Consider the following 15,599-nt stretch of genomic DNA (forward strand, 5'->3'; position numbering starts at 1 on the left):
TCCCAAATTAGAATCAAGTGAAAACGTTAATAACTTTTGGGAACGTAAAAAAAAAAAAAGAGAAACTGTTAAGAACTTTAAGAAACAAAAAGTAGTATAAGATAATTTCAGACAAAACAAGATATATTAAATAGAAATAAGCTTAGACATAAATTAAAATAAGTACAAATTAGCACGCGGATAAAATAGTTTCAAACAAAATAAGTTAAACAAAAATGAGCCTAGTTATAATGAATAACCGGTACAGTGTTTTGAAATAAGTTCACACACAGTAATAAATAGAGCCCAATCATCATAAATGATGACCAATGTTTCTATATATTAGGTGCAATGTTACCCCTTGTATATATATATATGGATTCTTTTTGAAATCTCGTATATATAAGGATTCTAATTAACTGTACACAGTCTAGTCTCGATAATTAATAGAAAATACAGATTCATTTGAATTACGAATGACTAATGTTTTCTAAACTAGGTGTTACCCCCAATAATATGAGTATCAGAGTGGATTCAATCCAAATAAAGCCTAGTCATAATTAATGAATTACCAATGTTTTAAAACCAGGTGTCACCCCAATAATATATGGATTCTAATTAAACCTATAGAGTTTTGTCATAATGACTGACCAATGATATTAAACCATGTTTCACCCCCAATAATACATGAATCAGATCAAGACCACACAGAGTCTAGTCACAATGAATTTACCTCAGTTTTTAAATTAGGTGTCACCCAATAATACAAGTATTAGATGTAAATAAAAAAGAGTTCAATAGCAATAAATTTACCAATATTTCAGAAACAGGTGTCACACCCAATGAGATATGGATAGGATCGCATTCACACTATTCATTGGTCAATTAGGTAAAAATAATCTCAATTACATAGTAACATATCTTTATAATTATGAAAGATAATCACCATAATAATAATAAAGATATTTAATAAAAACTAGAAAAAAAATCAATAACATTTTAAAAAATAAAATAAAATAAAATAAAAAGGTAGTTTGGGTGTAGAATGTTTGGTTAAGGAGAGAATTGAAGGACAAAGGCAGCCCTCACTTCTATATATTTGGCTGATCCCATGCGTCTTTGTAATACTCTCTTGGAATCTCTTGGGAAGTTCTCAATTTTCTGTCTCTTTTCTCCTTCATTCTCTCTCTATCTCTAACTTGCAAAAACACATAAAAATATTATGTTTTCTTCTCATTATTGTCACTCTTACTCTACCCCTTCTCCTTCTCTTCTCTGCCTTTCTCCCACCACTCCATCTACTGTACCGCAACTCCCTAGTAAGTCATCATATATATATAAATATATGTTTATTTCTTTTTTGTTTTCGATATAAGTATTTTGTTACTTCGTAAATGATCAACAGATACATACATACTCACTAGTATGTATGCCGTTTATTTTAATCAATTGAAAGATATATAGTTCAGGTGGATAAAGCATCTATGTTTTCCGAATTTTAGGAGAAACTCGGATGTACTATGTTATTTCAAAATTATATGTTATGTGTATTGGTTTGATCATCACCATTGGTATTGTTGTTGTATATATATTCATTCACATGCATATTGTATATATGTAAGAGTTTAGTCATTGATAAGTTAAATATATAATTATCGATATTTGATCCATTTGAATTTGGTTTGTTTTATATGCAGGTGTTTGGTCACTCAAGAAAAGAAACAACAATCACCAACTTGGTTGGGCACTCAATCTGAGATGTAATGCAATCTCCAAGCCTACCACCCAAGGTACACATGATCATTTTTTTTTGGGAGTTTGCATTTTTTTTTCAATGAAGGGACCATGAGCGGGAGTTTCTGCTTCTTTTGTTTTTCGCCCTTTGAATTTATGTTCGGATTTTTTCTAGATTAAAAGAGATTTTTAATTCTTAGAGGGTAGAGAGAGTAATAAAGGACAACAATACCTTATCGGGTTTCTCTAGATACATTTATCTAATTCACCGCTTACCCAACCTGCTACTAATTAATGGGAGAAAATCCACTTTTTAAAAACATTTAATATACCTGTGTTTTAGAAGCTATTATAAATATATGTATAAGACAATCGAATTTAGCGGTTATTTGGTTGATTAGTACGCCGTATATTATTAACACTTCTTTTTTTTTTCAAGATACTAATGATATATCTATAAAAGTTTACACGTCCCATATCCGGATGATCCTTCCACATTTTCTTAATGTCATTAATTTAAATTATAAATGAGGTTATGTATATATTTAATTAGATGAATTTAGACACGCATGAATGACAAGATTAAATGTATCCACCAACAAATTATATTTTGCACCCGTGGATGTCTTTGAACTTTTTAATAAATTGATTTATTAAACCACATTTATTCACTAAAATTTTAAATTAATTATGAAAATACACTTCGAGGAAGAAATTACTAGAAAAGTTGAACAGTATTACTGATTTATTATGTAGTTTTGACTCTTTTTAGTGAAGGAGACAAGATATAAAGAAGTTATATTTTTCATAAAAAAGAAACATAACTTTTTAATGTGTGGGATTCTCATGTTTATTTTTGTTTTTATAAAGTTTTAAGGATTATTAACAAGGACATATCTTTTTTAATAATGGTTGAGTTGTCAACAGATTATCGAGAACTTCTTCAAGATGAACTTCCTTTGATTCAGAGGGAGCTTGAGATTGTGGAGGATGACGTTGAGGGGCTAGCTATCGAGGTACAACTATTTTGACGTGTGTTTATTCTTCTTTCATATATTTAGTCCATCACGACTTCGATTCGATTCGATCCGATCCCGTTTGGGTCAATAATCGTATACCCTTTGAATTACGAGGGAATATCAACTGTCGTGGAGTGAAAATAAATGATACTATGTTTTGAAAAAGTTTTCCGTATTTATAAAAAGAAAAAATATATTATTTACAATACGTGTGTAATGCAATGAACACGAAAAAAGTCAAAAGTTAACCATTTTATCTGTATTATAGGATATTGTCTATACTTACTAGATTTAATCTTTTTTTCCATATATGCATTCCTCATTTGGTAAAAATAATGTCAACAAAAAATATATCCGTTGTCCAAATTCATAAGTTGGTTTTCTTGCATGGATGCTTTGTATGAATGTGAAAAATTATATTAAAGTGACTCATAAAACAATTTGAAAGTGATTTTAAAAAATCTTTAAACAATAAGTATATAGGATAACAATCAACTTATAAAAAAAACAATTATAGAGAATGTAACTTAAAAAGGTGATTTATTATTATAGAGATTTTCAAAAGATGATGTACAAGAGTCTACAACTCTACATTTGATTTTGGACGCACAAAGAAAAAATAAATTACATTTTTTCTTTTTACAATTTTAATTTTATACTTATTCTTGATGGTCATTTTTTTGTCGAGAAAAACAAAAACATTTGATCTTTATAAAATTTTAAAATCAAAATCTAAAGTGATTCTAAAAAAACCCTTTTTGGATAAATCCACTAACTTAGCATCATTGTCTTTTTGCGTCTTTCTTTAAAGGGGAACCACAATCGAAATTAATTCTAAAACCCTCTTTGGGATAAATCCGTCTACAAAATATCATTGTCAATTGAAAACACAATCCAAAGAAATTCGATAAATTTGTTTTTGGGATATGTCCAACAATTTTGCATTGCCTTTCTTTACATTTATGCTAGAACTATATATTTAGTCACTTTCTAAGGTAATAATTTGGGTAAGAATTCTTTGATTGCAAAATCTCTTACAAAAATAAAATAAAAGCAAAGTTCACGCATTTAATGATCAAATGATATTTTTTTCTATAAGTGGTATAAAATACGAAATGATTAACTAGGGGAAAAGTATAATCTTAAATTATTATGAATAGCTTAATATTATGCATCAGCTTTGATATATTGCATTTGAAATTACTTGGCTATATTTAGAGGATCTCTTAGAAATTATCAAATTTAAGTTTTTGTAGAGGTGAACCAAAAAAAAAAAAATTTATGCGCCAAATTAAACACGAAGTATGTTGCTAAAACCAATGAAGTTGAATTTTTGGATATTTTTTTTTATGGTTTTTCGGACAACATTTAAATAACGTTCCTTATGTAACTCTTTTCTTATGAGCATCTTTATTACCTCACTGGAAATTGTTAGCCAAATCATTATTCTAACTTCTAAAGACCCAAAAAATATAAAATTATTGGTCCAAAATTTAAGGGGGTTTTTTTAAAATTTTTTTTTAAATTTTCTTTTTATTTTTATTTTTTGGACAAGAAAATTTAAGTTATTTGAATTACTTAAATACTCAATTTACTACATGCACGCTGAGAAATATCCATTGCGAAGGGAAAACTCAATTACGTTAAATATATTCCTATGCTTAACTTATATAATTTGTCCTGTTGTAAAAACTCCTCAAAAAAGTAGGTAGATTACCGATTAGAATGTAGTAACATTCTTACGGAAATATGCACCAAAATTAACTTGCAAACGTCCATAAAAATAGGAAAAAAAAAATTAATTTGGAAGAATGATCGGTATAGATTGAAGTCGAAAATGATAATATAAGGTCTAAAATAAGGTTTACCTTTGTTATTTAGTTTTAACAAAAGAAAAACACTAGCAATAAAACAAAAGAATACAACAAATGAAGCTAATTAGACTATTACATGCTACCTTAAATGTTTTTTGTTGTCTATGAAAAGGGAGAGATAAGGTGATGTCAAATTTCATTTGTCGCCAACACAAACAAAGATAAAAGAGATAATTTACTTATTTATATAGATAACTCGCATACTTTAGTATTGTTTGTCTTTGTGTCTATCTAAATATATGTGTATTTGTAAAAAATATAGCTTGCGCAACTTACATACTACCTAACCTTATATGCTTAATCAGAGTGTTCAATAACATACACATATAGCTATTTTTGTGCATTTATAGATATATTCTTTTCATTTGTCACTCGCGATTGTAAACAAGAGTTAATATGTCTCAATTGAAATTACTATTCATGGAATAAGAACTTGATTTTTTTGTGTAAACATTAGGTACTCACATCAAGTGAAATTAAGGAAAATGTGGAAAGAATTAGGGAAATATTGAAGTCTATGAATGATGGAGAAATTAGCATTTCCCCGTACGACACAGCTTGGGTAGCCCTAGTGAAAAACAGCCATGGCAGTCCTCAATTTCCTTCGAGCCTTCAATGGATCATCGATAATCAGCTCTCGGATGGTTCATGGGGTGATGATACCTTATTTTCAGCTCATGATAGGATAATCAACACATTGGCTTGCTTAATTGCACTTAAATCTTGGGAAATTCATCCTGAGAAGTGCCAAAAAGGTATTAATTTTATTGCCAATCATACATGCATTACTATCGTTCATTCTATGAACAACATGTTTTAGGTGAGACGGATTTATAACAGTTCATGCTTGACGGAAAAAGTTATTGCTTTAGCTTGTAGGAGTAATTGTTTAAAATTTGACATTAGTGACATTACATGATTATCTCAATAAGACTACCTTAATTATAAGTTTGATTACATATAATGATTTGAATATCTTTTGATGTTGATTAGAAAAAAAAAAAAAAAAAAAAAAAAAAAAAAAAAAAAAGAAAGAAATTGTAGGAGACAATTATAATCGGTTAAGGGAGTACTTTGAATTTTGATCGCATAGAAAAGAAAAAGTACATTCATCAAATACTTGAATTTCTTAGTAGATTCTAGCTTAGGTGTCGAACTCCATATTTGTCGTGCAAAACTTTCAACATTAATATGAGTGAAACCCCTTTTATAGTAACTAAAGTTGTACATTTATGTTGTCTTACATGCTAATTGAGGTAATAACTTTTTATCCGACAAGCAAAAGTGTTTTAATTTAAATATGTATTTGTATATATATTTTGAAAGGTAGCAAAAGTAATTGTTAGCTTCAAAAGAGCAATTTTGATATATTCAATTTTAGGTGGTAATTATGAATTAAATTATAAATACAATTTCTTAAGTGATTTAATGTTGAATTCATGATAAAATTACTTGTGAATCACCGCTATTACTAATGTTTGATTTAAATCATACGATTTAAAAAAATTTAGAGCAATAAATGGCTTCTTATAATTCATTTATTCGGGTCGTTTATGTTATATACCAAATAAATAATGCTTGTGTTTATAATATTTCCTTGAATTAGGGATTACATTTCTGAAGGAAAATATAAGCAAGCTACAAGATGAAAATTTTGAGCACATGCCAATTGGATTCGAAGTTGCATTTCCATCCCTAATTGAGGTAGCTCAAAACTATGGAATTGAAGTGGCTCAAGACACTCCTGCTATGCAAGAAATTTATGCCAAAAGAAACTTGAAGCTCACAAGGTACTTGCAATTACTATAATTTCGAAAACTAGTCGAGCTCATATGGGTGATAACTTCATTTTTGGAGATGGACAAAACTTACTAATCACAAAATCGACCATTATGATCGAGATTTAACAAATATAAAAAACATGTTAGACTGAATGATTTTGCCCATCTCTGAAATAAGTTAGAATGAACTTATTGACTGATCCAAATTACTCAACCCCAAATGAACTACAAGTATTATGTTTGTTTTACTACTTCAGTTACATGATTATATGAATGAATGAAGGAAAAGGTAAGCTTTAGCTTTTGGCAATAAGAAAACTATTTATTTCATTAATAATATAACACAGTAGTAAAGTTCAAGGCCCCAATATAATGCATGTGGTGTCATGTCCTCACATGTTTGCAATAATTGTGTAAAATCTTTGGTAGGATACCCAAAGAAATCATGCACAGAATGCCTACCACTTTGCTCCATAGCTTGGAAGGAATGGCAGGGCTAGATTGGGATAAACTTCTTAAATTGCAAAGCAAAGATGGTTCCTTCTTGTTCTCTCCTTCCTCAACTGCCTATGCTCTCATGCAAACCAAGGATCTCAATTGCTTCACCTACTTGAACAACATTGTTCGTCGCTTTAACGGGGGAGGTAATTAACCTAATCATATCGGTCAATACAATGATGCTTAATTAAAGTCACCTTATCATCTTTTGACTCAATAATAGTACATATCGATCTTGTTATATATAGATCAGATTGACTATTGTCCGAATTTAGTTGTTATACTGTATTGTTACAATAAGTCATGTTATCGATCGTATGTAGTTGGAAATCAATCAATATGACAATTAATTTTAGACATAGGTACATCATATCATATACAAGTATAATTAAGTGCATCTATTTATTGTTTAGGTTGGCTAAAGTAGGTTTGTTTTCCACAGTTCCTAACGTGTATCCAATAGACTTGTTCGAGCATATTTGGGTTGTTGATCGATTTCAGCGGCTTGGAATTTCTCGGTATTTTCAACATGAGATTGACGAATGCATGAGCTATGTTAACAGGTTTGTTTCTCTTGTATATTTATAATTTTTTCTTATATCTCCAAATTTTTTTTAATATAAATATATTTTGTTTTGTTTTATGTAGCCTAGACTACGTAACCAAATTTACACTTTAGTACCACCATTAGTATCTAACACTTTTTCATTGTACGGAAATTGACAAAGTATCATAGCAAACTAGTACATCATCTCCACTCAAGATTATGATTAAATATAATATTTCGTAAGAGTTTGTGATAAAGTGCAATTAAACAATAATTTTATTTAAAAAAGAGCCTTTCTAAAAATGATTGATACCGAGGGATTTAGCAATTAGAAGTGGCATGTCTGATTTTGAAATTTTAAACCTATTTTTATTAATTTTCGCTAGTGATACTATATGATTATACAACCCTCTCATAATTAATAAAGAGAAAAAGAGATAAAAAGGGGAGAAGCCAGGGGCAATGTGTTTTGAAATTGTCTGATTGATTAATAGATAGTTGATTGTGTCACGTAGAATTTTATAAGATTGGCCAGTTTAATTTATAACACTTGAGTAAGATATGGTATGAATTATATGAGGAATCATGTACAAAGGCTCCTTGATCTTTCATTTTTTTTAAGCCAATCATATTTTCTATGTCAAGATAATAAACATCACTATTCACAAATATCACAATTACTTTATTGATGTTGTATGTATCATCTCACCGGCCTATTTCTTGGCACATCAAGATTGTTGTTTAGTGGAGAAACTTTAAGCCTTGTTTTTTTTTGGCCAAACACCCATTTTGAACCCGAGCCAAGGCCTTGCTTCATCCTCTTTGTTACTTCATTTTCTATCCCATGCATTCTCATTATTTATCTCATTTTTACCCCTTTTTTGTTTGTTTTATTAAACATTCAATCATATTTCCATCTTTTTCAATAGCAATGATTTTGCTAGGATAATCTTTAGGATGTAGGAATCTATTGTAACTCTTTAGCATGTACGAAGTTATATTACTCAAATTGGTAATATTTTTGGACGCTAGTGTCCTAAAATGATAACCTTGTTAATTCTTATATGTGCATACATGTATTGTTGTCGTTTGTAGCACCTTATATACCCTTCTCTAAGAAAAGAAAAAACAAAACATGGTATTGCTTCATATTCAATGCATGTTTTCAAGTTTGTCCGTTGCTTTATACTTCGTATTGTACTTTTACCTACTTTATTTTATTCTATAATAAAAGACATATCTATTTTGTCTATAACCTAGAGTGGGTTGATCGACCTGTGAGAGGTTTCGGCTCAATAGGACCTTCTCCTTACCAAACAAATAATTATAATTTTCAAACACTATTACTCTACGTACCAATAATATTAAAACAAGCAAAATTTCAGGTATTGGACAGAGCATGGAATATGCTGGGCTAGAAATTCAAACGTCCAAGACATTGATGATACAGCTATGGGATTTAGGCTTCTAAGATTACATGGATATCAAGTTTCTGCAGGTATTTACTGGATTAAGTACACTAAACCTGATCATTTGAATATTTATTTGTAGACTAGTTAAACCTTACTAATTCCTATGTATATGCTTATAATGGTATCATATTTGCACTAAGGGCATGCTTGGATTGGAGGTAATACATTAAGGGGGTAATAAAAGTCAAACTAAGCAAAATGAATGTGAAAATAGGGAAGAAGGAGATAGTGATGGTGTGATTGTAAGAAAATTATGTAGTGATGGTATGGTGTGAGGTGAAGAAAGAGGAATCAATACCCTCATTTTGGGGGTAATAGTTACACTAGGGGGGGGGGGGGGGGATGGGTAACTATTACTCTCATTATAAGAGTAATAATTCCTCCATCTCTCTCTTTTCCTCATGGCACAACTAGTTTAATTCATTTGGAAGCACCATGTCTCCTACAACAACACCTCTAATTACTTTTGTTTTTTCAAGTTTGACTTTTATTACCCCCTTAATGTTTTACCCCCAATCCAAGCATGCCCTAATTGATACAATAAATAAGGCCATTAGGCTAATGTACAGGGAAAATTGATATATAGATGAAAAGTACGTACGTGTCAAAATTTAACCAAAGATCTAAGCTAATGATTAAACGCTAAAGATTAGTTTTATACCTTTCACGTCTTCTGACACATAAGTGACCTATGTTTCAATACCATGACAATGACAAAGGATTTACACAACCAAAAGTCTAAACTGATGGTCAAAGTCACACGACTGGTTTTAATTATATTCTCTACCAATCATTTATTTTAAATGACTCTCAATCATTTATTTTAAATAATTCTTTTTATTTTCACTTTGCGTTTATGAAACCAGATGTATTCAAGAACTTTGAGAAAGATGGAGAGTTCTTCTGTTTTGTTGGACAGTCAACTCAAGCAGTGACAGGGATGTTCAACCTTCTTAGGGCTTCTCAAATACAATTTCCTGGTGAAAATATACTTGAGGAAGCTAAAAATTTCTCTTCCAAATACTTGAAAGAAAAACGAGTTTCTAATCAACTCTTGGATAAGTGGACTATAACCAAGGATCTACCTGGCGAGGTAAGTATATATATTTACAACTTGTATTAGATACGATGGAATTAAGTTAATCCTTCTATACATACAAAAAAAAAAAAAAAAAAAAAAAAAAAAAAAAAAAAAAAAAAAAAAAAACCTTGATTTACATGGAAAGAATCTCACCGTAGATTATAAAAGTTTAGGGTTCGAATATAACCAAATGAAACTAAATAAAGGGGGGATCTCTTTATCCCCCGCCCCTACTTCTACATCCGGTCTAGTAATAAGTTGAGTTGGGAATGCCGTAGGATATTTATCAATTGTCATGTAATTTAATATGACATACCTAATTGGTTAACATTAGGCTTTTAGTGTTTAAATTAGAGATCATAATTCTTATACAAGAATAGGTTACACTAGTATAAACCATCTTTTATTTTCAGGAGATCCAGGGATCAATTCTCACCCCCCGCCCTTGTTGCTCTCTAAACACCAAAAAAAACATTATTGACACTACTTTTATATATGTATGTTTTATAGGTGACATATGCATTAGATATTCCATGGTACGCAAGTCTACCTCGCGTTGAGACAAGGTTCTACATCGAACAGTATGGAGGAGAAAAAGATGTTTGGATAGGAAAGACTCTTTACAGGTAATTTAGCATAAAACTTATTATCCATATTTATTTTTTTTTTTCTTTTACCAAACAAGAAATATTAAAGCATATACAAGTACATTATTCTTGTCAAATGAGATCATGACTTTCAAAACATTGTTGATATGTAGGCATGAATGAGCACATTCAATCAACAATCATGTATACTTTATCATTGCATAAAGTAAAAGAAAGAAAATAAAAAACAGTAAAACACCATATACAGATAAATAGCTGATACGACGAAATTACTTAGAATTAATTGTTACACTGTTTCCATACCTTTGTATATAATTATATATGTAAGGATATTTGTTGTACTGTTGTTCTTATCCTCTAGCTATTCAAATTTCCTATATTAGGGAACATAACATCTTTTCGAATATTTCATAGCCAAGTACATAGTAAATGCAATTATTAATTCTAGATGAATACGTTCTTTTCCAAGGATGAAGACGACATGCATACATATGTACTTTTTGCTTGAATCATAGACTACCTTTGGCTTATTGTTGTTTGACTCAGCCACAAATGGTCTGCCATACAAATCTTGTCCAATTTCCCACTTTAATTTGGACTTATTGTTATTGCTTGTATCTATAATCTATTTTGTTGATTTTCAGGATGCCTAATGTGAGCAACAATGCATACCTTGAGCTTGCAAAATCAGACTTCAACAATACCCAAGCATTGCATAGGCTAGAATGGAACAACCTCCTAAGGTTATTTATTAATTCGTAAATAATTTACCACCTTTGAAATTCGTTATACTCTCTTCATCTTTAAAAGTTTTTACTGTTTAGACGGTGATTACTTGTCTCACTAAAAAGTCAATGAAAACTTGCATGAATGATTTTCAAAGACGCAAGGAGTATGTAATAAATTATATATAATGGGTCGTTATTTAATATGATAATTTTATATAGGTGGCATTCAGAATATAATTTGAGAGAATCTGGTGTGAGCCAAAGAAGTCTATTAATGGCCTATTACTTAGCAGCAGCTACCATGTTTGAGCCAGAAAAGTCAAAGGATCGACTTGCATGGGCTAAGACTGCAGCCTTGATTGAAGCCATTGACTTTGAGTTTTCAAAGGAGAAGGCTTCAGCTGAAGAAAGAAGAGACTTTGTCAATGAGTTTCAACACTCTTACATTAGTCAAGGTTATGTAAGGCATAATGGAAGGTAAATATTGTATTTAAAAAATTCCTCTTTCTTTTTTTTTTTTTTTTTGAAAACAAAAAATTCCTCTTTCTAAATATATTGCCATAACTCATGAAAGTAAAAATGAAAATTTTTTATATTGTTTTAGACAGTAATATATGTCGATAATTTTAATTATTTGTTCCCTTCATTTGATTCTTTTTGTTCTTTTCGCTTTGACTTTTTTTTGTCTCACAAAAAGATTCTAAATGAAAAGAAAAAGTTACAAAAAAGTCCACTTCAATAAATATCTGTTTCATAACTTTTGTTATTAATTGTATTATTGTAAGTGAAAATGTTTTAGGAAAAAATAATAAAATTTGAAAATTTAGGGCTGAAGTTTTTATTATCATTAACATTGAGATGAAACTTATCGTACAATATTTTCATTCTTTATAACCGCTAACCATACGGATAATGTTTAAAATAGTAGATGCATGATATGACGACTTGCGTGACGTATAAGATGTCATACTGTACTTAACTGCTTATAGTCAGTTTTGATTTTATTATTAGCATTTGTTAATTTAGAGCACATGCTTTTTCTAACCCTATTTGTTTGCTCATATTTCATTTTGGATCGTTCTTAAAGATTGCCCCACCTTATATAGTAACATATCATCACTATTTACCCTATTGCATGCATTCATAAAACTGAAAAAAATAACAATTATACATTCATGACCAATTGCATCACAAAACTTTGTTCATTTCTAATCTTCTCGTCACATAATGATAGGCGATTTCTTTTAGGATATATATTGCATTAACAAAAACACCTGAATTAATTATTTGTGTGACGACAATTTCTTGTTTGCATCTACATAAATTGAAAAGGACAAAATTGCATGCTTTTAGTTACTCCATGAAATTTAATTGGCCTAGATTGGAAAAAAATAATTACTTGGTTTGATTGGTTTTTCTACTAATTTCTTAATAGGAAAATTGTAGTACAAGTGGGTGACAACAAAGGGCAAAACTTGATGGGCCCACTTCTGAGTACCCTAAACCAGCTTTCATTGGATGCACTTATGAACCATGGAAGAGACATACGTAACCAACTTTACCAAGCTGTGAGTATAATTATAATTACATTACTATTATTGTATTTTATTATATTATCTCATTATTATTATTGTACTATACTAGATGAAGCTCGTGCAAATGCACGGTTTATTTGATTTTTTTTTTATTTTTTTATTTATGAGCTAAAATTTGTTATATATTTATTTAAAATTCCTAATATTAAAAGATAATATTTAATATTTAATTAATTTAAACTTAAAAACCTCATTCGCCAATTTTGCTTACGTGGCATTTGAATTATTTATTTCTAAAAGAAATTAATAATCTCTTATTTAATTGGCTACTACTAAGATTTTTTATCCTACATGGCGTGCCGAAAAAATTAGATCCCACGTGGCTCTCTAAAAACTCGGGAAAAAACTCCCCTTTATACATACGTATTAGATTTTTAGAATGTTTTTTCTATCTGAAGTTCTGAACTTTTTAGAATGTTTTTTCTATCTGAAGTTCTGAACATTCACTTCATATATCCATGCAAACATACAATAAGCTAAACCTTACATTATACCTTCCAATAATTCAAATTCCAATGAATGTACATTATACTATCAATCAAGTTTATCTTCTTTCCATTTGGCTCTTTCTTTTATTGCCCTTTGAGGGCGAGGTTTGGCTACGTGGTTTTTGCCAAGGCATCTGCATCCCTTTTGATTTCAAAATATACACACGTATAAGTACAATCATGAAATTGAATCGAGTCCCATTTATAGTAAAATGGGATCTAGGATGTATTATTGTATTTTATGTTTTCTTCCTTCTCAAATAGGCTAAAACTTACATTATATATACTTACCTTCCAACAATTCAAATTCCAATGTATATTTTTTCTCTATCTAGCCCTTTTTTTTATTTGTCGTTTGAACATGTGAGTTGGTTATGTGGATATTTGCCAAGGCATCAGCATCCCTTTTCAATTATAGGATATATATACACACGTAAAATCATGAAATAATTGAATCAAGTCTCGTTTATAGTAATTTGGGATCTCGAATTATTTTATTAATTTATTAATTTGTGCTTGCATGTAGATTCTAACGTCATGCATTATGTAAATTTATATGATTTTTATATAGTGGGAGAAATGGCTAAAGACATGGGAAGAGGAAGGCGATAGGTATAAAGGAGAGGCAGAACTAATGGTTGAAACAATAGAACTCAGTGCTGGCCGTTGGATCTCTCACAACAATATGGCTTCTGATCCACAGATTCTTTCTCTCTTAAGCATTACTAATCATTTATGCCATCACTTTGGCCATCTTCGAAGCCACCAAAACTATAATAATAATAATAAGGTATGAGCTTTTTTTTATTATTTATTTTTCTTTACTTTTTTACAATTTGTTTGCTTGTGTGTTTGTACATGGAATAAATGTATAATAGTATTGTAATCCCTATTTTATTTATTTTGATAAGTTAGGATTTAGTCTTAAGAGAAGACTGTCCTAACTTCTTGTGTACTTTTCCTTCTAAAAAAACTAGTAAAATTTTTAACTCGATATTGAAACTTAGGTAGTGCATCAGTGCATGGAGGTATTAACTGTTGGCATCAATGGCAATCAAGCATATGATACTATATGACTTGAGTTTCTATGTTTGAGCTGAGTTTGGTTGTATTCATATTTTCATAAACACTAATATATGATATTTTGTGTATCGTAGATGTTCATAAGATCAGCTTAATATAATACCTGTAACTATCAACGTGACTATTAATTGTGAATATAGTCCAATATTATACTTGTATAAATGTGACTTTTCTAAGAAAAAACATCTCTCTTTTAGCAGGAGCGAGGTGCAACGAATGGTGGTGCAACAACAAATGGAACAAGTTACAACGACATGAAGATTGGAGAGGTAGGGGAAGACCTTCAAAAATTGATGAAAATAATTCTATCAAGATCCTTTAATGGTGCAAATCCAAGTCTAAAGCAAGCCTGCCTAGCCCAAGTGAAGAGTTTCTTCTATGCTGCTCATTGCACTCCACAAGAGATCAATTTTCACATTAACAAAGTTCTATTTGAGAAAGTCGATTGATTTTTCAAGCATTGGTGTAATTACTAAACATTTATAGTTACTTTATTAGTCATATCATACACAAAAGAAGAAGAAGGATCATTATTAGGTGATTGAATATGGTTTAATCAAGTTAACTATTGCAAGCGGCCAAGTTTTATACAAGTTAATTGTTTCACCAAGTATTTGAGCTGAGATATTCCTAATTTTGTTTAGACATAGTTTAGATTTATGTTATATATATAAGGAGGGGAAAAAAACATTAGGAAGTCTTTTTCACAAGGATTAATTTCTAATAAAGTTTAGACTGGTACTAAGTTAGTGGGGAACCTTTCTTGTGACTTATTATTCAATAAAATAATACTTGCTCTTAGGTTTTGTTTTAAACCGCTTTGCCCAAAATCCGCACTATGCCAAACTTTAATCACAGAATTGAGGATGGGTCCTATGCCCAAATCCCACATGCCAGATGAATGGGTCATGCCTAAACAGGCTAAAAAAAATGTTTATAATATTAGGCTCGTGTCAATCTTTCATAAAAAAAACTTAATTAGCATATGATCCACCGCCTTGCCCGCGCTAATGCGCTGTGGCATTCTAGACCTGTGGCTGTGGCATGCCCCTATATTATTGAATTGGGCCATTTTCATGTCTTGGTTGATCGATCCTCAGTCATGACCCATT

At 30.2% G+C, this 15,599-nt stretch overlaps 1 protein-coding gene across 1 annotated transcript; it reads left to right on the forward strand.

The window, feature by feature from the left end:
• The first annotated feature begins 1,086 nt into the window (after window positions 1-1,086).
• Window positions 1,087-15,081, forward strand: LOC145617396 (ent-copalyl diphosphate synthase 1-like). Its single transcript, XM_081672095.1, has 15 exons — window positions 1,087-1,298; window positions 1,677-1,769; window positions 2,641-2,729; window positions 5,064-5,361; window positions 6,213-6,396; window positions 6,817-7,031; window positions 7,328-7,448; window positions 8,818-8,930; window positions 9,771-9,997; window positions 10,496-10,611; window positions 11,238-11,336; window positions 11,541-11,798; window positions 12,757-12,889; window positions 13,976-14,194; window positions 14,688-15,081. The coding sequence occupies exons 1-15, from the start codon at window positions 1,202-1,204 to the stop codon at window positions 14,934-14,936; spliced, it is 2,511 nt and encodes an 836-aa protein (XP_081528221.1). The 5' UTR covers window positions 1,087-1,201; the 3' UTR covers window positions 14,937-15,081.
• Window positions 15,082-15,599: the final 518 nt, after the last annotated feature.

The sequence above is a fragment of the Chenopodium album genome, chromosome 26 (assembly GCF_948465745.1).
Source record: "Chenopodium album chromosome 26, dcCheAlbu1.1, whole genome shotgun sequence".
NCBI classification, from domain to species: domain Eukaryota; kingdom Viridiplantae; phylum Streptophyta; class Magnoliopsida; order Caryophyllales; family Amaranthaceae; genus Chenopodium; species Chenopodium album.

What these genes read in the sequence shown, in the direction of transcription:
- LOC145617396 (XM_081672095.1), top strand. Translation starts at nt 1,202, where the DNA reads ATGTTTTCTTCTCATTATTGTCACTCTTACTCTACCCCTTCTCCTTCT. An exon ending in TTGAGGGGCTAGCTATCGAG is followed by an intron (nt 2,730 to 5,063) that starts GTACAACTATTT and finishes TGTAAACATTAG; the next exon opens with GTACTCACATCAAGTGAAAT. An exon ending in GTAACCAACTTTACCAAGCT is followed by an intron (nt 12,890 to 13,975) that starts GTGAGTATAATT and finishes ATTTTTATATAG; the next exon opens with TGGGAGAAATGGCTAAAGAC.